This window comes from Schistocerca serialis, chromosome 3 (assembly GCF_023864345.2).
Source record: "Schistocerca serialis cubense isolate TAMUIC-IGC-003099 chromosome 3, iqSchSeri2.2, whole genome shotgun sequence".
Lineage (NCBI taxonomy): Eukaryota > Metazoa > Arthropoda > Insecta > Orthoptera > Acrididae > Schistocerca > Schistocerca serialis.
Window position 1 is genome coordinate 578,334,724 of NC_064640.1, and position 23,263 is coordinate 578,357,986.

At 37.3% G+C, this 23,263-nt stretch overlaps 1 protein-coding gene across 4 annotated transcripts in view; it reads right to left on the reverse strand.

Annotated features, from left to right (window-relative positions):
- The window catches only part of LOC126470469 (syntaxin-binding protein 5), a 1,027,167-nt gene that overhangs the window by 158,812 nt on the left and 845,092 nt on the right, over positions 1-23,263 (reverse strand). For 3 of the 4 annotated variants that reach the window (XR_007586213.1, XM_050098330.1, XM_050098329.1), the window contains exons 14-15: positions 13,497-14,637; positions 4,121-4,237 (exon numbers count right to left, since the gene is read on the reverse strand). Coding sequence is in view for 3 of the 4 variants with exons in the window: in XM_050098330.1 (XP_049954287.1) it covers positions 4,121-4,237; positions 13,497-14,637 (1,258 nt within the window). In the remaining variant the exon portion in view is untranslated. Of the gene's footprint in view, positions 1-4,120; positions 4,238-12,208; positions 12,321-13,496; positions 14,638-23,263 lie in introns of all 4 variants that reach the window. The other variant, XM_050098331.1, reaches the window with a different exon arrangement.

The window sequence follows — 23,263 nt, forward strand, 5'->3', positions numbered from 1 at the left end:
CTCTGATGGCTCCATCCACACCTCTGTCCACATGAAACCCAACAACCACCAACAGTACCTACACTTTCACAGCTGCCATCCCTTCCACACCGAAAAATCCCTCCCATATAGACTACCACCCAAGGATGATGTACCTGCAGTGACAGGAACTTCCTTATCCAGTATGCTGAAGGCCTCAGAAAGGCCTTCATAGGTGGGAAATACCCTCCAAATGTTGGAGAATTGATGTTTTACCAGACTCATGATATTCTTGGTACACTTGTGAAATGGTCATATGGGATAATCCCCAATTCATCACTACCTGTGAGATGCTGTGTCCCTCCACTCGTGCACTGCTATAACACTACACTTAAACTCACTTAAATCTTGATAACCTGCCATTGTAGCAGCAGTAACCACTCTAACAACTGCACCAGCCACTTGTTGTCTTATATAGACATTTCTGACTGCATTGCCATATAATGCCCATTTATGTATCTTTGTGTTGGATTTCGTATGCCTATACCAGTTTCTTTGTCGCTTCAATGTATAACTGACATAGCGTAAAGTAACTGAAGTTTACATTCTACATGCCAATACATTAATTACTCAAATGTAATGAGATAGACATACAAAAATCTCTGAGAATTAACCATCTCCCAAATACATGCTGTAGTACCTTTGCAAAATTCCTGACGCCTCCTGTTATTCCCTGATCACTTTACTGAAAATTCTGGAAAATGCTTCTCTATTACAGCTGACACAATGAAGAATTTCACTCAAAGCAACCTTTCCTATGTGGCAAACTCAAAGCTACATGTGCAGAAAAACATTACTTAATTAACCTCCCCTCCCCTTTCCATCCGTCCTTTTACAGATTAAAAAATCTCACATAATATGAGCAAGTTTTTGGGTTAAATTAAGGTAAATCCTTGTATATAACCAAAGACAAAAAAATATAAACAGTATGCATGGCCCCCCCCCCTTCTTTTACACACACACATACATACACACACACACACACACACACACACACACACACACACACACACACACGGTTGGCTGATATGGGGGAAGAGACCAAACCACAAAGTTATTGGTCCCACTGAATGAGGGAAGGAAATTGGCCATGCCATTTCAAAGGGACCATCCCAGCATTTGCCTGAAGCAATTTAGGAAAATCACAGAAGATCTAAATCAGGATGGCTAGATGCACATTTGAAGTCCAGTGTGCTAGTTTCCATTTGAGTATATTGCCACAACTTAGATGCAATGTAGTATGACTCTGATGAAGGTATATAAGCAGCGACATGTTGGTAAGGGACTAGTATGGCATTCGTGTCTTTCTGACGTGCATGAGGTAAATGTGAACTATGGCAATATTGTTACCAAATGCATCCAAACAGCATCTACATGTTGTCATTCTTTCCTTGGCTGGCAAAGAACAAACACCAGCAGACATTCAGCAGATAATGAAGTATATTTATGTCTGTGCAGAATGTCTGTTGAAAACCACCACTGTAGAATGGCGGACCAAGTTCCATGCTGGTCACAATTAACAATAACACACATCCCCATATCACAAATATCATAATGCAGAAGTTGTGTCACCTCAAGTGGGAGATGTTTGAACACTCGCCCTATAGTCCTGATCTCTACCCATACAATTATCAAGCGTCTGATACCTTAAAAAAGGCTTTGAAGGCTCGATGATTCCTTTCTGATGAGGATGAGTAGGAGACAGTGATGGCGTTCTTCATGTAGCATGGCATGGTGTTTTACCAAATGGGTATCTTCAGTCTGTTGCATTGGTGGGATGGAATTAAATAAGATATCAAAGGCAAACTTCATTTTCTGTCCAAGTCCCATAACAGTAGAAGAAATGTCATTCCTGTTATCAGCACATCTTCTGACCCAAATTTATCAGCAGCTTTGTTTTTATCCAGAGGTACAAGCCAGAACAATGTCACTTGTATCAGTCCAAAAGAACAAGCACAACAAAATCAAAGATTTGCCACTACAAATCCTGTATAGAGAATAATAGTGCCTTGTTTATGTAATTATTTTTTACACTATATGAATCCCTTCTGAATTATCTTGTTAACAATTCCAAACAATAGTGGACCCCTTTACTCCATTCTAAATCATTCAGCTGCAAATGAGAACCAATGGACTTCACACAAATATAATGCAAGCACCTGAAAAGTAAAATTTTCATATGGAACATCACTTGTGACACGCAACCAAACTGTTCATACTTTAATAAATGTGTTCTGCTATAAAAAAAATTAGCATTCAGCTATTTAACTGAAAAATTACAAATATTCCTTGATTGTGCACCTAAGAACAAACCTCTAGTTCCTGAAAAAAATAATTAAACCTGAATATTCACACCTCCCCCCCCCCCCCCTCTCTTTTCCCTCACCACCCAAGGCTACCTACTTTACTATCAAATGCAAACTTGTGAGATAAACATGGGCACAAGCCTGATGAAAATATGCATAGTCGTTCAATGTGAAATTTGGGGCACATGAAAACTTGGGTTACTCCATGTAGAGCCTCTAGAAACATTAAGTTCCTTCACACTGAAATTCTTCCCAACATCACCTTAAGTAATGGTCTTAACAGCACAAAAGACTTGCAGTGAAACTTGCTAGGATAGATTTAAAGAAAAGAGTCACAATGAGGTTCAGGAAGTTTTTAATCTCCAACACATGTTGGACTGGATTTCTATTGACTTAACAATGAAGCAGATTTAATTATTTTTATTGTAATTATAATAAAGTTTTCCTGTTACTTCACTTCGTTTATTTGAATGACAATTATTCTATTTAAAATTTATTTGAAGTCTTAACATCTGAATTGGTGCTGGAATTTCTGAGAGGACTTCAGTACCATATTATTAGAGAAGAAGAATTAGCTCAGGTAGTCGAGATTGTGGAAAGGAATTGGTTTAGCTTCCTTGCAGGAAGCTCTCAGATACATACATGGACTGACTTGGTAAATTAAATAAAATCCTAGAATTTGTGAATGTGAATTTCATCTATACTCCACTTAACTTTTGAATACAAAGCCAGTGTCTTAACCCTTTATATCGCTAGTTTCCATACCAGAGTCAAGCTTACTGATGGTAGTTTACATGGCCAGCTGGTAAAAAGAGTAAATTTTACTAAAATTACTATAGTACAGGAATAATTTGCTTAAAATTAATTACATTTTCAGGAACTGTTAATAAACTTATTCCATTCAAACCATATGACTACTTAAAATGAAGTTTTATTGTGATATACTTTCAAGAAATTATGAAAAAGAGTCCTCGGGCACAATATAATCTCTGATGTTTCTAGCAGACCTGTCATGATATATATATATATATAGACACACACATCTTCCTTTGTCTTCCCACTATAATAGAATGAGGAACAATTACTGCATTCTGTATTGAAGTATTCATTAATCTTGTAAACATTTTCATGTACTGGGTTACACCTTTTTCCTTTCCATGAGGAGAGGATGTAGTTTCAGATTTCCTCCAACTTGCTTACTTCCTGGCAAAGATCTTCACAGTTTCCCAAAACATATTTTCCTACATTTAGATGATGAAATTGTGCAGCATTTCAACAGACGACAGGGAAATGCAGTGTTATCTGTTAGACAGCACATGGCTTGCATGTGATTGGATTCCTGACAGTGCAGACAATCGTGTTCCGCGAGTGCATACTCCAGTTCCTCGCTTGAAAACTAACAACTGCCCTGTTTTTCCCTTTCACGTTGTTAGTAACATAATACACAGAAGTGATCATAAAAGGAAAAGAACCAGACTTTTTCAGTGTTATTCAGTTATAACCAAAATATAGAACAACATATCAGCAAAAACAGTAATTATTTTAGAGTCACTTAAAACGTACATTTCAGAATGAGTTGAGCAGTTAATTAAATGAAAATTCATCACACAGTGAGATAGTTAAAAATGCAACATTGACTGAGAAAGTAGTTATTACATAAAATTTTAAGAGCATTTTTTGTTGTTGCAAAATCAACAGTAATTATTTGTTGTTGTACATGTAAAAAAATTAAGATATTTCTCAACTGAAGCAGTGTACTATACTAACAACTACATTAACAACGTAAAGTCACTTACCAGACTTTTTTGTGTACGAGTCTGCAAATGCTAGACAATGTATTGCTTCAGAACTTATATTTTCTAAGCTGGACATGCTCGAACTTCTTGATCTTGAAAATGAACTGTCAAGTTTATCTATTTTAGTGTTGAAAAAGAAATTGGGAAAGGGAATGAGAAAGACAGCATATTAGTATCAGTGATGTGTTACATCATAAAAATAATATTCATTAAATATTACACATGCATAAAGAGAAACTCACAAAATAAGGTTTATTTTACTCTGAATTTAATTTACTTGCTTTTCTTTCTATTTTATATCTCTTTTTGTTAACATACATACATATATATATTTATTTATATTTATTTATTTGTTTTAAAAAACAAGCATAAAAGTACTTCAGTTTTCCAACAGAACTTAACTCATGATTAAATCATTCTTATTCATGATGCTGTAATATTCAGTGAAGAAAATCTCAGTAGAAAAACACAGTTGGTGCAACATGAAAAAAAAATCAAGTGAGTACCTTTTTAATGATAGCATCCAGAACTAGTCATTCTGGAATAGAAAGCAGGGAATAACTTATTGAACAAGACTTACGGAACTTTGCAGTGTTTGATCAAATTAATGAATTTTATTTCACTACAAAATATTGACATGAAAAAGACAAAATATTACAGCATTATGAATATTACTACAAGTCTTAAACAGGTGGAATGGTAGCATGCATGAGGTATCATTCGGAGTAAGACTGTACTTTAAATGCACAGCTCAAACTTACATTACACTAAAAGAAGCAAATGCCATGACATCAAAGCAAGAACAACAACAAAAAATGATATTTATATATCACAACAGTTTAAATGAGTATTTCAAAGCCACTAAATAGTAGCAGGGATAAGCAGTAGGGACCACGGGCAAACAGCGAAATTTTTATGGAATTCTTACAAAATGACTGATAAATAACAGTTACATGAATCAAATCCTTTCTATACAGTCATGAAACCGCACATTTTAATGAAAATAATTAAGATTATTTGGAACCAAAAATTATTCTCTTGCAGCAAATATTAAGGTGAAGAAAGAACAACAGGTTCTGCGCAATAACCCCTTTATAAAAAAAAAAATAAAATAGTCACTTATGATACTCCACTGGGTAGAATTGTATTAAATGGTTACTTTAATGGGCACACACACACACACACACACACACACACACACACACACACACACACACACACACACACACACACACACACACAGAGAGAGAGAGAGAGAGAGAGAGAGAGAGAGAGAGAGAGAGAGAGAGAGAGAGGAGGGGGGAGGGGGGAGGGGGTGGGGTGGGGGGACGTTTGAGAGCAATTCCTTCTCATAGCATTAATCAATGGGACTAACCCTGTCTAAGAATTATCTTGTTTAGTGTACCAACCATAAACTAATAAAGGAGAGGAAAGTTAAAGCAGAGACTGTTTCACGAAGAGAATAAATCATGTGGAACATTTAAATGTCTTTACTTTCAAATACATACCAATTTTAAAAAGCCTAGAGTTGCCCATCCCTACCACCATCACAAGTAATAACTATATGCAATTTACGAAACTATGTGAGGTTAAAATTATGTAAAATTTAGAAGTATCTTCATGCACCTTGTGTTGTTCCACAGGTCAGCAATAAGGGACTATGTACATCAGTGTGTCAACATCAAGTTGAGTTTCTCATAGAGAACAGTCAGCAGCAAAAAGCACCATGAACAACTATTTAGAAACTGAAGCAGGTAGGGGTCTGCAAGTGGCTCTCTCAGTTTTGAAGAAGTCAAATGTCCGCAGGCTGTATCTTACACTCTAAAGTGGAATATACAGGGTGATTCAAAACGAATACCACAACTTTAAAAATGTGTATTTAATGAAAGAAACATAATATAACCTTCTGTTATACATCATTACAAACAGTATTTAAAAAGGTTTTTCTTCACTCAAAAACAAGTTCAGAGATGTTCAATATGGCCCCCTCCAGACACATGAGCAATACTCCAACTCGTTCCATACTCTCTGTAGCATATCAGGCGTAACAGTTTGGATAGCTGCTGTTATTTCTCGTTTCAAATCATCAATGGTGGCTGGGAGAGGTGGCCGAAACACCATATCCTTAACATACCCCCATAAGAAAAAAATCGCAGGGGGTAAGATCAGGGCTTCTTGGAGGCCAGTGATGAAGTGCTCTGTCACGGGCTGCCTGGCGGCCGAACCATCGCCTCGGGTAGTTGACGTTCAGGTAGTTGCGGACAGATAAGTGCCAATGTGGTGGTGCTCCATCCTGCTGAAATATGAATTGTTGTGCTTCTTGTTCGAGCTGAGGGAACAGCCAATTCTCTAACATCTCCAGATACTGTAGTCCAGTTACAGTAGCACCTTCGAAGAAAAAGGGACCAAAAACTTTATTGGCTGAAATGGCGAACAAATGTACAACTAAATGAAACTTTATAGCTCCCTTAATTCGCCGACAGATAGTGCTTAGCTCTGCCTTTTGTCGTTGGAGAGTTTTAAATTCCTAAAGTTGTGGTATTCTTTTTGAATCACCCTGTATATAGCAACCTATCTTCTTGACACCATAAAATTGTGTACTGGACTGGACCTCAAATCAAGACTTCTACAATATGCACATGACTCTCTCATCAAATGAGACATCTAAGCATGTAAATAGAACACTTTACTGCACGGTCACTCATTTATTTTCCCCCTGTGGGGAACAGGATTTGAGCAACCACATCACATTTTCTGGCAGAGTTTCTAGTACCTCTTATGTCAACCTACGCAATATTCTTGTCCATTCCTATCACACCCATGGACCCAACCCCTTGCCCCATGGCCCATAAACCTTTAAGAGACCTATATGCAAGACCTACCTGATACATCCTCCCACTACCACCTACTCCATTCCTGTCACAGGCATCTCTTAATCAATTAAACGGAGGGCCATCTGTGAAACCACAAGTTTGCTTTACCAATTTAGCCGCAGCCAATATGCAGCATTCTATGTGGGCACGAGCACCAACAAGCTGTCTGTCCACATGAACAGCCACTACCAAACTACGGTTAAGAGACAGCTGAGTATGCCACCCAATACCATGTGCTTGACTCGACAACTACTTCAGAACCTGTGCCATTTGGATTCTTTCCACAGCTGCCAGCTTTTCCAGATAGCACAACATCCATTATTCCTGTAACTTGGTGCAATTTCAACCAAATTTAGGTTGGGTGGGGGGGGGGGGGGATGGGGGGGGGGGGGAAGGGGGGATGAGAAGTGTTTGCATGCAACCTGTTGCTATTTCATTCCTGTAGTTAATTGACTTGGAACACTTTAAAAGTGAGGAAAGTAATGTATTTCTTATTTAAATTGTTCAAAGCGTCAACCAGGTCACAAGAATGGGCAAAAAAGGAATCAGTGTTTAACCACATATAGCTCTATCTGGAATGGCATCTGCAGTAACCTCATGGTGTATAGGGTATAAAGTTCCAATTGCAGTAGATATTGATCAACATGCTATGTGGCCACCATTCAGAAACTTCACGCCTGTACATCCACTCATGTTGCATACTATAGCAAATAGAGAAGAAGCTCAAGTAAGTGTGAGAGCCTCTACTGGTTACTTTTTTTCCTCCCACAATAAACAACTTGTTAACCATGATGATGCTATCAGTTATTCATACACAAGGTGCTGCATTTTCAATCGCATGTCATGAGGTTCCAACATTACTTCTAATTGGACTTTATTTCTTCTTTTTTGTGAAGTATCAATATTCATGAAAACATGTCTGTATGAATTATTTATTTAAACTTAGATGTGAGGCAATCTGAGACAGTCAGAGGAGTGTTGTACCTTTGTTTCTCTTCTTAGCATTTTTTTTATTTTTATTCATTCTTCACCCATAAACCTTATCGATTCAAGCTCATTATAATTTTTACTCAAAAGTATTGGTAAAGTGGACATCTGCAGTGATGTTATTGCTTGTCTGGTTTTATCAAGTAATGGAAAACATAATTTAAATCAAATTTTGATTTAATTGTTTACATACTCACAGTGATTGTTTCAATTATATTTCATGTAATTAATGCATCCTGTCAAAAGCCTACAACATTGCTTACGTAAACAACAACCCAGATAATGATGAAGCCATGGACCTGAAGGTGAGGAACTGCATCTCTAAAAGGAATGTATATTATTAATAAAACAAACTGTGGTCAGCTCAGTTTTCAATCAATTTTTATGCTACTGTTTTATTCAGTAGTGTTATGCCTAACCTCAATCCATTCAATCTCAAATACATTATGATTGCTTCCTTTTTATAATAAATATCTTTCTTGTACAAAAAGCCTTTGGGTGCGAGATGAACTCACATACGGAATAACTGAAAAGGAATAAATTGAACAATAAGAAACTGTAAGAAATACTAGGGAAATGTGACAATTCAAGGACATGATTTTAATTCAAATGGTGTTGTAGAAGATGCTGAGAAGGATATTTATAACTTTCTTTTTGCCAAAGACACAAAAAAGAAGAATCAAATCACAGTAAGCAAGAAACGATCTTTCCTTCAAAAATGGAAGAAATATGAACACTGGCACAAAAAACTTCAATTGATTAAGAAGTCAGTCTGTTAATAGCTATACCTAATGACATTTGTGACGTTTCATTGTCTGAACCAATTTCTTTGGTCATTTGAAGTTACTGTTATATATTTTATAATTAAATTAATTGTTACATAAAAAGGCAAGTAGGTTGGCTGGCTTTAAAAGTGCACCATTACTGCCATACACTTGCTGTAAGGGATTTCATATTGTCCAGACAAAAAATGCCTCTTTGGAATGTTGCTCGAGAGTATAGCATGTTAGATGTTCAATGCATAGTGGGTGCATTGTCATTATTTAATGTATTACTGCCAGATGTAGCATATGTCAATGATCCCCTCCCCCCTCTCAGTCATCCCCCCCTCTGCCCCCGCTCTCTCTCTCTCTCTCTCTCTCTCTCTCTGTGTGTGTGTGTGTGTGTGTGTGTGTGTGTGTGTGTCTGTGTGAGTGAGTGAGGGGGGGGGGGGGGAGGGAGGGGGCTTCAAGGTAAGATAAATCTCTCTTCTGCAGAACTGTTAAGCCCATTAATTCCTAGCAAATTACAAACATCACTTTTGTTCCACTTCTATAATCTATAGTAATTCATATTTACCAGGGCACTGAGGGTGTGCATTTAAGAAGAGATGCAATAGTTCAACCAGAGTACCCATGCATACAGAAGAGCAACCAACAGCAACATTTGTGCATGTCACTATGATGACATACTTATTACAACTAAAGTTTAATGAGTAAATTAAGATCTGACATTAGCTTCAACACAGGTTAATGAGGATAACTAGACAGAAATAATTACACAGAGAAATAAATGAGAGTATGATATTTTTTTCTATCGGTATTGAAACAATTTTATGCAAATTTGTCAAATCCAGTTTAACTGTTAGAACAAAATGTGCTGAATGAACAAGTGGATATGTCTCATAACTGAAATTAAGAAGCCAAAGAACATGTGGAAGAAAACCTTGTGTGTTTTTCAATCACAGATAGTCCATTGATTTTTTTTAATGCAAGCATCTGACTTCTCTTTGACAGCACAAAGTTAGTGCTAAACATATAACAGAACTTAGGTAATGTCTTATGAAATGAATAGTTGAAGTACTGAAGAATTTTGTGGTCAGCCTAAAATGTATGAGACATTATTTCATAAAAGGGGAAAGGACAGTGCATGACATTTATTGCTTTAGATATGTCTTGTATTTAGTTATATAGCACACTGGTTCTTACGAAGGGAAATTTAATTACTACAAAGAACAAACTTTCATGCATTTCATGCAGAACAGATCTACTACAAGAATAGTTGCATTTCCCAGCAGAAAACCATAACTTGATATATTTTTATTTCATGACTACACCCTTTGTTCAACAAAAAAACTTGACAAAGTGGAAGCCAAAAAGTAAGGTTCTCTAATTACCATAACATTGCAAACAGTTAAACTGTTATCCAAACAAATGGAGTGAACTCTTAATTGTGCAAATAAATCAAATACTGATGCTAAATTGTTAATATTGTTTCAGTATTAGCTGTTAGTATGGAGAGAGTAGAATCATAATTGCAATACATCACAAATTTACAACTGCTTAAGCCCTAAGAAATCTCTCCCTGTTATTAACTTGTTTCTTAAGTGCAGATTTCATGCCCAGAACAGTGCCTCAAGATTTTACACAGTTAAACTGATAAAATTATCAAGTCCCAAGGCAAGGTAGCATCCAGATGAAGTTGCTATCTCAGCAAGGTACATTAGCCATGAACCTTACTTCTGGACTTTCAGATCACTGAATTGATACATTCAAAAGTAATTATACAGTTTACATTATTTTAAAAAAAATGTTAATGTTAAGCTCACCTTGCATGCAATGGAAAATTTAAGCTCAATTAAGGCATTCACAAGGCAAGACATCAGAAGGGGTAGAGCAGAAGGAAAGAAAACCACATATAAAAGGAAAAAGAATGAAAGAATTGTGCCAACTCAAGGCCAAACACAACATTCAGAAATAAAGACTGCTTTAAAGGCTTGAGAATAATTAAGCAGCCCATGGAAGACAGAATAATGCTCTTAACATTATAAACAACAATGTATAATTAAGACTAAGGTGATGTGGCTTTCATAAGTCAATTTACTGGACTGGATTTACAAATGCTCTGATTAAAATTTCTCTATGATAACCCCTTAAATTTCTGAACAGTTATTTAAAATTTTTTGACACTTTTTTTTTATCAGTGAGTAATACTTTATAGTATTGGCCATTAATTTTTTTTAAAATCAAGAATGATAAATAAATTTTAATATTATTTGACAGTATACGAGCATGTTTGATAATGTTTTGTAATGAGTAAAGAGATATTCAAAGCATTTCTGTCAATAAGTAAACATCTTGTTGAACTGATGAAATAATAAACCAAATAAAAACTGTAAATAAGTTTTTAAGAGCAGATATTTGCACAAGACAGCTCTGTGAAAGACAGAGTATTAGCATGTGAAAAACTAAACCCCTACTGCCAGTTTAACTACATAGAGCAGTCCATAGAGTGAAAAAGAGTTGAAGTTTTGGATAGTACGTCACCATTTTGCAACATTAACTACTTATAGTACTTCATGCTGGAAAAAGAGCTCTGTGCTGCACCACTGGTATTGGTATGTTCACTGATCTGGATTTCAGGAACCAAAATGAAAATTTTCAGAAGCCATGTTAACAAAAAAATTAATTAACATAATTTATTGTTTCTGGAGTGTTACTCTGCAGTTTATATATATATATATATATATATATATATATATATATATATATATATATACTTTGCTAGAATCAAGTGAAAATTTGTTGAGTGGTCTTTACTGCTTTCACTGCATTTAATGTCATTACAAGGTAAATGAACTGATATATAATGGAAACAGTTAAGTTTTGATATGTAGTCAAGACAATACAGTACACAGTTATGCAAAACTGAAGTAAGCATGATTCAGCTATCACATTGCCAACAGGAAAGAATGTAATCTGAGAGGTGATATGAGCTAATAGAATCAACATATGAGTTCTATTCCTTTTCTTCAGTGCTACTAAAATTCACAAGATACTAATCAGCAGTAAGAAAAGTAAATACCTAACAAGTGAATAAGGTCAACAAAACAAAATAAGAGCAAAGTGCTATCTATAGCTATTAACAAACAGAACACTTGTGGCAGTCTCTTAAGTGCCAAACATGTACTTAAATACTAAAAACAGATAGGTGACAGTACTACCAAAACTGCAATATTGCCGAGTATTGAGGAGATTGTGTGAACCGGCAGTAGCACGAGTTTCAGCCAGCGCCAAGGAGCGGGTAAACAAGCCAACACCACCACCACCACCACCACCACCACCACAACCACCACCACCACCACCACCACCTCCTGATGTCAATGAGCAAGCTGAGGACCCCGAACCCATGGAAACCTCAGCCTCAGAGTATGAAGTGGTACTCATACACTTGTGCAGTTTACGGGTACCTTGGGACTTTGAGCGCCTGACTGGCTCGGGTGGCCTGGCGCGCGGGGAACAAGTGCTGCCAGCACCTACATTCTGTTTGCCCGCAGTCGGGGAGACGCAGACACCGTTTATCTACAAATTGGGGGCGCACAAATGTTAGACAGCACTGAGTTCTGTTAGTACATCAAGCAGTGATTGTCATTTATCTTCAGAATGTCCCACAAAAATTACAGAACAAGAATTAACATTATGATAATCTGGCATTACACTCTAATATAGCATTAACTACAAGATACATTTAGAAATATGTAACTAGGTTAGAAAGTATACACAGGTGGAAAAATTAGACAATGCCATTATGTTAAATCTAAAATTTGTTAAATTGGGGATTATTACTGAAGATATATGACATCTTTTAACCCCATTGTAATCTGCATTCCATTATAGAAAATAACAGCTATATGACAAACAGTAGCATGTAACAAATACGGTTTATAACAAAACAGGACTATGAGCTGTTATTTTCTTTCACCTTCCAACTATAGTACAGTACATGGCAGCTATCTTACTACAGCCTCTATCTAGTATTTACCAAACACATGTATACCGAAAAGGTATTTAAGGCAGCTATGGTCGCCATCTGAATCCTTTAAAAGGGAAACAAGAAACAATCATAAACCACCAGCTTTAAGTGCAATGGAATGCTAGACATCAGTGTTAAAGCAATAATAATAAATAAAGATTGTAAGAGGATTAAATCTAAATACACAAAGCAAGACAGAACTGGGAATATTCGTCACCCAATGGCTGTAAAATGAAGCCTGAAAAAAAAGCTATGTGGATTAGTAATAAAGATATCTGAGCATTATGTCAAACTGTAACTGATTAATACTTCACATTTCACTGTTAGCATTATTTATAGTGGAACTATTTGGAAAACTATTCTGCAAGACAGGGAAAGGCAACACACCAACTATCTATGAAGTAAAATAGAACACCAGCACAAAAATTAAATTTAGGATGCTGAGGAGGAAACATAAGGAAAGACGCTATTAACCATTCCCTTATGCCTATTAGAAGAAATAATTTTTATAATAATTGATTAATAAGCAGTTCCAACAACCATTCCTGTCTACTGCACCACACTATTAAAACTACATAATCTAAAATTATCCAAAATATTTACATTCAGTCATTCAACCATCCATTCCAAATTACTACAACCCTTCTAATGTGCTCGATTTTAGATTGAATTCATTTAAAATTCAGACATGATTGAGCAATCAAACTCCAATGGTGTAAACTTACTGAAACGGCGCATCAGATTTCCAAGTGAAGGTTGGTTTGTGCCAGCATCGTCCTTGTGCCTCAGGTCATGGAGAGAATGATCAGCCTTGTGCACTCTGATGTTTGGAACTGACAGAAAGTGGCCTTCATGTTTGTCAACAGATTTTTTCTTGCTGTCTTTTCGCGGGGGCCTGATAGGTTTTCCATCTGAATCAAACAGTGGTAGATCTACTGGTCTGCTGAGTTTTGTGACAACTTTATCTTCAATTACATGGCTATCATTTGATATTCCATCTTGATTTTCATTGCTTTTAATACTGTCAAACAAATTTTCACTACAATGAACATCTTTAGTTTCCAGACTTTTTGTAACTATTTCTTCTGTTGACTGAAAGTGGTTGTCCTCTGGGGACTTAATCACTATTTGTGTGCAAAGTTCTTGATTAACAGGTAAAGGCTGTTCATCAGAACCTTCACTTAGATTACTGGTTACACAATGTTCATCACAAAATTTTGTTGACACTTTTGAGCCTTCAGACAATACGGTATTTTCCTTAGAAGGCTCAATTGGAGAAGGTTCTGTTGAGGGAAGTGAGGGTATCTGTAAAACTTCTGATGATGATGAACAGTAAAATACTGCTGACCTCTTTTCTTTATTGCTGTTTTGGTTATTTTCTGATGCGAGTGGTGGCATTACAGAGAAAGTATTTTTAAATTTTTGGTCCACTCTACTAAGCTGCTTCTTCAAGCTAAAATTTTTCCAAGAATGGCTCTTCCGCCTCCCTTGTTCACTGCATGTTTGAAAATTTCCACTTCCAGAACCTTGTTCAGCTGGTGAAGCTGCTTCTTTCATTTCACTGCCAGAACACTCCCCTGCTTCTTCACTGTGGTCAGCATCAGGAGTAACAATATTAGATGATGAATCAGAACAGTATCCACCAGGAACCAAATGTTTTTTGTCTTCCTCTCTCTTTTCCTGCTCCTCAACCTTCTCTTTCTCCTGTTCCTCCTCCTCCTTCTCCTCACCAAAAGCAGTGCCTCCATTATCTACCACATCACAGTCATCTGCTACTTTGCAGATAGGACTGGACAGGGAAATGGCAGCATCTACTGGGAGCACAGAAGGTTCAACACATTTTCCTGTGTTTCTAGATGAGGTCACCTACATGGGCATGCATGGATGAAGGGAAGGGATAAAAAAGAAAAGAAAAGAAAACTATGTAATATGGTTCACTGGAAGTGGTATAATTATAAAAAAAAATAATAATAAAGAGGCTCTACATGGCAAAGTGACTTTCTGTATATACATTCTAGCGCTTACTGCTACTACTCCACTACTGCAGCTCTCATGTGTGACAGTTTTCTGTATAGAGAAATATAGGTGGTGTGCACAAGTTTAACAATATATAAACCAACTGTTAAATTATTACCAGCACTGCCCTGGCAAACATTTTCTGAAATACTATCACTGTGGCATTACCAAAATGCATAGCATAAATACCAGTCTATACAAATTACATTTTCTCATGATATTATGTTTCTTGATGGAAGTGTCCAGTGTATATAAAATGAATGTGTTACATTTAAAAAAAATAAAAAAATATATCAATAAAATGACAAAAACATAGTAAGTATGTCAGATCCATTAATGATTTTGGTGTGTGAAAGTAAGAATAGGACAGCAAGATAGAATGCAGATGGGAAGAGAAAGCAACTCAGAGCCCAGCATCATGCAATGGAAAAGGACGAATTCATACATGGCACTTAGTCAAATGAAATACAAATGTACTTGACCATAAGAGAACTGTCCAGTGAGGAAAAAGTGTAACAGGTGGAATAGTGGGGTAGATATGGCAATGACGGTGAAACAGATGGGAAAGGATATGGTGGGACAGTAACAAAACAGATAAGTGAAAAATGAAACAAGTTTTTTTTAAAAAGCAAGAGGTTCAAAAACAGATGGTAGCCAATGGCAAGACTGCTGGTATAAATATAGAATATACAAATTATTGTGAGACCAAAAGTCATTATTTTATTCAATGTTAAATAGCTTTGCATCATTGCACAGATAATGAAGTATGGAAGTAAGTGTCACCACAGTATGAAAAAGTTTCACTGATAGCCTGTGCATTTGCATTAACAAAAAATGCACAGATATGTGTACACGAATGCCTAGAATGAAATATCTGATTATCACTTAACTATCTCTTACATAACAGAGAAAGATATACCCATTTTAAAATACATAAAATAATTTCTGTAGTAGTTCAGAACACAGTGAAGAATGTCATTTCACTATTAGCCAAACTAAAGGATTGGTTTCCAAGTAATAACGATGGCTGCCACCCTGGCCAAAAAGGAAACATTCAATAAACAGAGGAAGCTGAAATCAGCAAAAGAGCTTAATTCATAATGTTATTGATCCTTAGTCACACTGTGGATTTCAATGGCTTACATACTTCCCCACACTGTTGGGAACTAAACCTTCCATCAATGTCTCAGCAGGAATGTTGTGACACACAAATGGGTGGTACAATTTACTGCAAATTCCCGTAAAGAACACTCCCTTAAAGAACACACAACTAGCTGTACCTGCAATTGAGTTTATATGAACCTCTGTGTGTCAAAGTACTGAAAAGTATGGTCATTATTTTCCCTAATTTTGAAGATGGTTAGGAGAGTCCTGGATAGTGTGAACTTTTCAACTACTAGGATTCATGCTTGCATCAGCTCCACAACAGTTAAGGTAACTAGCAAAATAGAAAACATTTTCCTCAGGGGTGCATCTGACCTTGGCCCTGGGTTCTCACTGCTGTTAACCCTCCTCTCTCTCTCTCTCTCTCTCTCTCTCTCTCTCTCTCTGTCTGTGTGTGTGTGTGTGTGTGTGTGTGTGTGTGTGTGTGTGTGTGTGTGTGTGTGTGTGTTTTCTCTCAAGTGGCAGGATACCAGTGAAATGCTGTCATGGCAATGCCACTCGCATTTGTAAATGTTGAATAAAAATATCACAAAGTCATTCTAAATTGGTAATATTAATGTAGCTATTATGGAAGCCATTTTTTGCTGAATATCTGATAACCTTGCACTGTCAACAAAATCCTGTATTTGTTCATGTGACCTCATTCTTTGCCACAATTCTGAAAGTAAGTTCCACTTCAATTCTCTCTCAACAATGAGAGACAACAGTTGCATGGCTCACTTTTTCTGGAACTGAAGAACTAGCTACCTCTTTCCATTACAAGTCTCTTTCCATTACAAGTCAAAGAATTTTCTAGAAATGTTGTATCTTTGTCTAGAGTGTGTGTCTCAAACTGTCTGCAAATACCCATTTCTCAGATATATGCACTTGACACTTGCTGCCTTACCCTGAGGATTCATTTCTTTCCCACACCGTATTGCTGTATCATTCGTTGGTTTAAGATCTTAGAATTTTTTTTTAGGTTTCAACATGCTGATGACATAGACAGCAAGTACTCCATTTTGGATTTTCAAACTCTGTCATATGTCCATTTATATCAACATCTACCACTGTATCTAAATACATACTCTGCAAGCCACCTTATGGTGCATGGCAGACGGTATGATGTATAACTACCAGTCATTTTCCTTTCTGTTCCACTTGTAAATACATCGAGGGAAAAACAAATGGTCCTTATGCAAAATGAACATTGAAGGCAGTGGTATTTTTCTGCATTCAGCTTCATATGCTGGTTCCCTAAGTTTTCTCTATAGCATTCCTCAAGAAGAATGTCATCTTCCCTCTAGGAGTTCCCATTTGAGTTTCGTTGCATGTCGATCAAACCTGATGGTAACAAACCTAGATGTGTGCATCTGAATTTTCTTCAGTGTCTTCCTTCAGTCCAACCTGTTGGGGATCCCAAACACTCTAGCAGTACTCAAGAATGGGTCTCCTTTACAGATGAACTACACTTTCCTAAAAGTCCCCTAACGAACTGAAGTCAGTGGTTTGCCTTCCCTATTACCATCCTTGGTGCTCATTCCCATTTCACATCATTTTGCAATTTTTCACCTTGATATTTAATCAACATGCCTGTGTCAAGCTGTACACTGTTAATACTGTATTTGAACATCACACGATTCTTTTTCCTACTCATCTGCCTTTGAGTGGGCACATCATTTTTCACGACAGGAGCAGGTACGTGGCATACTTCATACACATGTAAAGAATAGCAGTCTTTATGTTGCCAAGGTAAACAAGTATGAGGAAAATCAGAGTTTAATCTTAGTTAATTAAACAATGATAAAATAATCTTGCATTATACAAGTTAAATCACTGTTTGATTAAATAATGATAAAATTAACTTTCATTATATCACTCTGTTGCCAGGCACAAGTGTTGCCCCACAGTAAAGAACTTGTTCACGTGAGTTTATGAAAGTCTTCGACCTGCTTAGCGATTTTACGTTGGACCAGAATTTTCTTGCATTCTACTTTAGATCCTTTCCTAATGTATGAGGGTGGTGGTAGTTGTATGCTTTGCACACAGATATTTTTGCAGCTGGCTAAATCTCTATTAACTTTTGCCTGTCATCATTTGTGCATTCTCTTTTGAACCAAGGGTGCGATGTCCTTTGCTTACTGAGTACTTTCAAAATTTTGTTACTAAACCTCAAGGGTCTTTTCCATCCTTAATCCACTAACTCTGCACACACTTCTACAGAATGTGATTTCCAATCTGTCTAAAGTTTGTCCATAATTCCTCTACTTCCAACATACGAGAACTAAGTGATCCAGCCATGCATTCACCCATCCCTCCATCCATCCATCCATCCACTTTGTCAGCTTCCTTCTAGATATTGCTCTGTCTGCAACAGATAGCAACACCATCTTGAAAGTGGGCATAGTCTGATGGGGGTGTGACTTCAGAATTGTGGTTTAACTGCAGTGGCTGATAGTAGCAATGTTGTAATTCATATCATGCCTTTGGTGCTCAAAGGGTACACTTCTTGTGACACTTTCAAAACATGCACAAAATAATCCCTGCAACATATCGGTATACAGTATCATAGTGCACTGCATGCACTAAAATGTTCAAAAAGGAGAAACTTAAGTAGGGTAAAATATCAATGGGAGCCTATTCGTTTATAGTTTCATGTACTTGTAACCAAAGAAATTCACAATGACAGTAATTTCTTGCAAGTCAATGGTGAAGGTACTTTGTCGAATGCAGTAACCATAATTTAAATATACAACTACCTTATCTTTTTGCCCATCAATATCGTAGTTACATGTCTTAATTCCTAGTCTTCCAAAATTTACAGTCAAAAGAAAAACTGAGGTTTTACTTCTTCATTTTGAGAAGTATGAAATGTTTTTTAGTCAATGAGCTTCGACTGAATTGTTTTAATCTCTTTCTGGTATTCCTTACCTCTTCTCCTTGCAATGTATTACAGTGATGGTATAATTAGTTACAACATTGATGGGATGTTTCATAGTCATGTACAGCTTGTAATATAAACTTAAGTGCAGCCATTTATAGATGGGAAGTAAAGAAATTGTCAAATTGATCATATTCTTATTTGAAATAGCCAAGACAGTTAAATAAAACTTTATTCTGATGACTAGTTTTGGCAGTCTAAATTGTTATCATTGGATTGTGTGCAACCATGCCTCAATCCATCTTCATCACATGTACAATAACATGGGACATTATAAAAAGTCATTTCAACAACATGAAGAATGAGAAATATTGGCATTTCAAGTATAAAACAAGGCATACATAAAATGTCGGCATGTTGCATCAATAACATTGGCTCATGTCCATGCAAAAATAAATGAAGAGTCTTCAGTCATCTGTTGTTACGTGAACATGAGTGAGTGTAGTCTGTGGAACCTCACATGACATTTTATGTAAACTCTGTTTTACATCTGACATGCCGATATATCACATTCTTCATGTTTCTAGAATGACTTTTTATGATGTGTCATGGTATATAGGCATATGATGGAGATGCATTGGTTCACGTACAATCTGAAGATGGCAACTTAGATTGCCAAAACTGGTCATCAAAATAAAGTTGTATTTAACAATCTTGGCTGTTTGAAGAATTTACCTCTATATTTCATATTATTCTAAATCATCCTCATGCTTGAATAATGTCAAGCATATACGAATTCCTGTTGTACAATTAATTTCTTGAATAAACATTGTGATAAAAATAATTATGCCTGTTATACTTTGCATGTACAAAGTAATGAAATGTTTGCCACGCACACAAGTTTATGGAGGAGGTATCTGCCCATTACAAAGACATAAATGGAATATTATGTGCATTTAACATCCTGTTAATGACTAATGATGCTGAAGATGGAGTACGAGCTTGGATAGGGGTCTGCCGTATCATTTCTCAAAGGAACCAATCATCATTTGCTTTAAGGAATTTAGGGAATCAACTACAAAATAAAATAGATAAATATTAGTTTCCATGTTTATGAAGCAACTGATGTGTGGCTGAATAAACTGAAGTAATCATCAGTAAGCGTTAAACAACTAATGGCCTGCTGAGGAAGGTATGTAATTTAGAATGCCCTAGAAGATTTGTCTGTAGAGTAAAGTGTACACCAACGGTGCATGGCGGAAGGTACCACTGCTTATCATTCCCTTTCCTATTCCACTCACAAACAGAGCAAGAGTAAGGCAACTGTCCACATGATTCTGTACAGGGCTTAATTTCTCTTCTGTTGCCTTCATGGTCATTGTACAAGAAGTACATTGGTGGCAGTAGAATATTTTTCTACAATCAGTCACAAATGCCAGTGCTCTAACTTTTCTCAGTGGTGTATTGCAAAAAGAATGTTGTCTTCTTTCATGGATTTCTATGAGTTCAGAGCATTTTCTTAATACCTGCATGTTGAGCATACCTACTGGTAACAAATCTAGCAGTACACCTCTGAACTACCCCAATGTCTTCCTTGAATCAGGCATGGTGGGGATCCCAAAGAACTTGAGCATTACTAAAGAATGGGTTGCATAAGTGATCTCTATGTTTTCTCCTTTATAGATGAGCTACACTTTCTTAGAATTCTCCCAGTAAACTGAGGTGGATCATTCACCTTTCCTACAACTGGCCCTAACATGCTTATTCCATTTCGTGTCACTTTGAAAATTATACTTAAATATTAAACTGACACGACTGCGCCAATCAGCATACTACAAATACAGCAACCCTCCCCAACCCTCTCTCTCAGTCTCCAACCTCCTAATTCCAATTGCCCACTCAATAACACCACCCCTCGCTCAGTTGAGCTGCAGTGCAGACAGTGTAGTCAACCATGCATACACGTGTGTGTGTGTGTGTGTGTGTGTGTGTGTGTGTGTGTGTGTGTGTGGGCGTGGGCGCGCCCACACACACACACACACACACACACACACACACACACACTGATACTCTATCTAACATTACAGGATTTTTTTCCCTACACATCGGCATTACATGAGATTTAAAACTTTCCTGACGTACATATTACTCCACAAAATTTCGGGCAAACTGCCAGATGTTTGTAACTTCCTGCCACAATATTTCGGCACAGAGTCTTCCGGCCATCTTCAGGTGATACTGGCAAAAAACACACAGAGTTCTGGTATTTAAGGCCCCACCGGCACGTGCATGGTGGATTCACTTGGCACTGCACGTGCGCTACTTGAGCATGTTCAGTTCTGCTGCACCGCACACTCCGCGGTGAAAACTCACCACATTGATATCAGTTCGATTGTCTTCCCATGGTTCCATCACAGAACTACATCAACTACGGAGGTCACAACGTTTTTCAATGCCGGGAAAGTTTTAAATCTCACATCAAGCATCTCTACAGGGAGGAACTGATGCAGTGTATACAAAGATTCGATACGTTACGTGAAAAAAGAGCAAGGCTGCTAAGCTCTCTGATATTTTTATTAAGTTGCAGAGACAAGGGTATTATTCCAAAGTTTGCAAAAACTGTGCATTTTATTAATAGCGCCACTGCAAATAACATCAAAAGTAAAGCAAGTATGGCATTAGTACGAGAGGGAATTCATTTCAGTCAACATGAACTGGATTCCATATCGAAGGACATGTATCACCTTCATTTAGAATTGGCAGCAAGACTGTCTGCATTGTCTAGGGACTGAGAGGATGGTGTGACATGGGCCAAAGCAAACTGGAGCCATGACAAGGCTACAACAAGGCAAATGGCCAAGTTCGAGTGACTTTTGACACATATGCTGGGGGAAGTTCCTACTTGACGATCCATTATTAACTTGATGGGGAAACCTATAAATGATGCGACTATGTCTGTGTTAACAAAAAGTCTCCATTTTGCTCCTACACCTGTTTCACCGCCACTACTGGACTTTGTCAGTCCCATCGAAGAAGCTGTGCACTGTCTTGCTGGAGGAAGTATGCCAGGAGTCTTGTCATGTGTTGAAAAGGGCTACACTGCTGAAGAGTAACATCTTGCCTGTGGAGAGGGCAGCCATCCAGAACTTGCGAGCAGACCCGGATACAGTGGTACTTAAGCCAGACAAAGGTAATGCTACTGTTTTAATGCTAAGGGAGGACTATATTAATAAGTTCAATGTTTTATTAAGTGACTCAACATATCATAAAACTGATAAGGATCCTGCTACCCGAGTGGTATGGAAAACAGCAGAACTTCTGACTAATAGTTCCTTACCAAAGGAGGTAATTAAGAAACTGAAATCAAATAGTTCGGTTCCACCTAGGCTTTATGGATTGCCAAAGATCCACAAGGATAACGTGCCATTATGTCCAATTGTGAGTAATATTGGAGCAGCCACCTATGACTTAGCAAAGTACTTGGCATCTTTGCTCGAACCAATGTTAGGAAAGGGCCCACATCATATAAAAATTCTCCGAAAGGGCCCACATCATATAAAAATTCTCGTGTTTTCATCAGCAGACTTAAGTTATTGCAGCTGCGAAGTTATAACTTGTTGGTCAGTTTTGATGTGGTTTCATTTTTTACAAATGTACTTCTTGTGGACTCACTACATCTCATTGGCAATAGCTTTGGAGCTAGCATTACAGCACTGTTTGAGCACACCTTCTCCTCTACATATTTTTTATTTAACAACGAGTTTTATGAGCAATCAGACAGTGTCACCATGGGAAGTCCTTTATCTCCCCTGGTGGCCAATCTTTTTAAGGAAGACTCTGAAGAGTGAGCACTCGCCTCAGCCACTTTTAAGCAAACAGTAGTTTGGCCTCATGGTATGGATCATCTGCAAGAGTTTCTACAACATCTGAACTCCATACACGAAAACATAAAATTTACTATGGAGTTGGAGAAGGAAGGTTGCCTGCCATTTTTAGACATCTTGGTGCGACGTAAGAGCGATGGCACAGTTGGTCATTCAGTATATAGAAAGCCCACTCACACAGACCTTTACTTGCAAGCTGCTGGTTGCCACCATCCGGCACAAATGATGGATGTTTTGAAGACCTCGATTCACTGAGCCCACGTCATCTCTGACACCGATAGTTTGCAAATGGAACTGGAGCACCTGCAGACTGTGTTTCTGAACGATGGGTATTCGCCCCAGAAAGTGGAGAGATTGCTGCAGAGCTGTTAAGTGACAGAGCAAAGAAGAGGAAGAGGTCTTTAAAACGACTGCCAATTTACCATATTTTGGTAATATCTCAGTGCAAATAGGCAGAATACTAAGAAAATATAAAGTGAAAGCAATCTTTTGCCCTCCTCAAAAAATTTCATCACTGTTGGGATCTGGCAAAGATGACCTAGAGTTGTGCAAGGCAGGTGTTTACAGG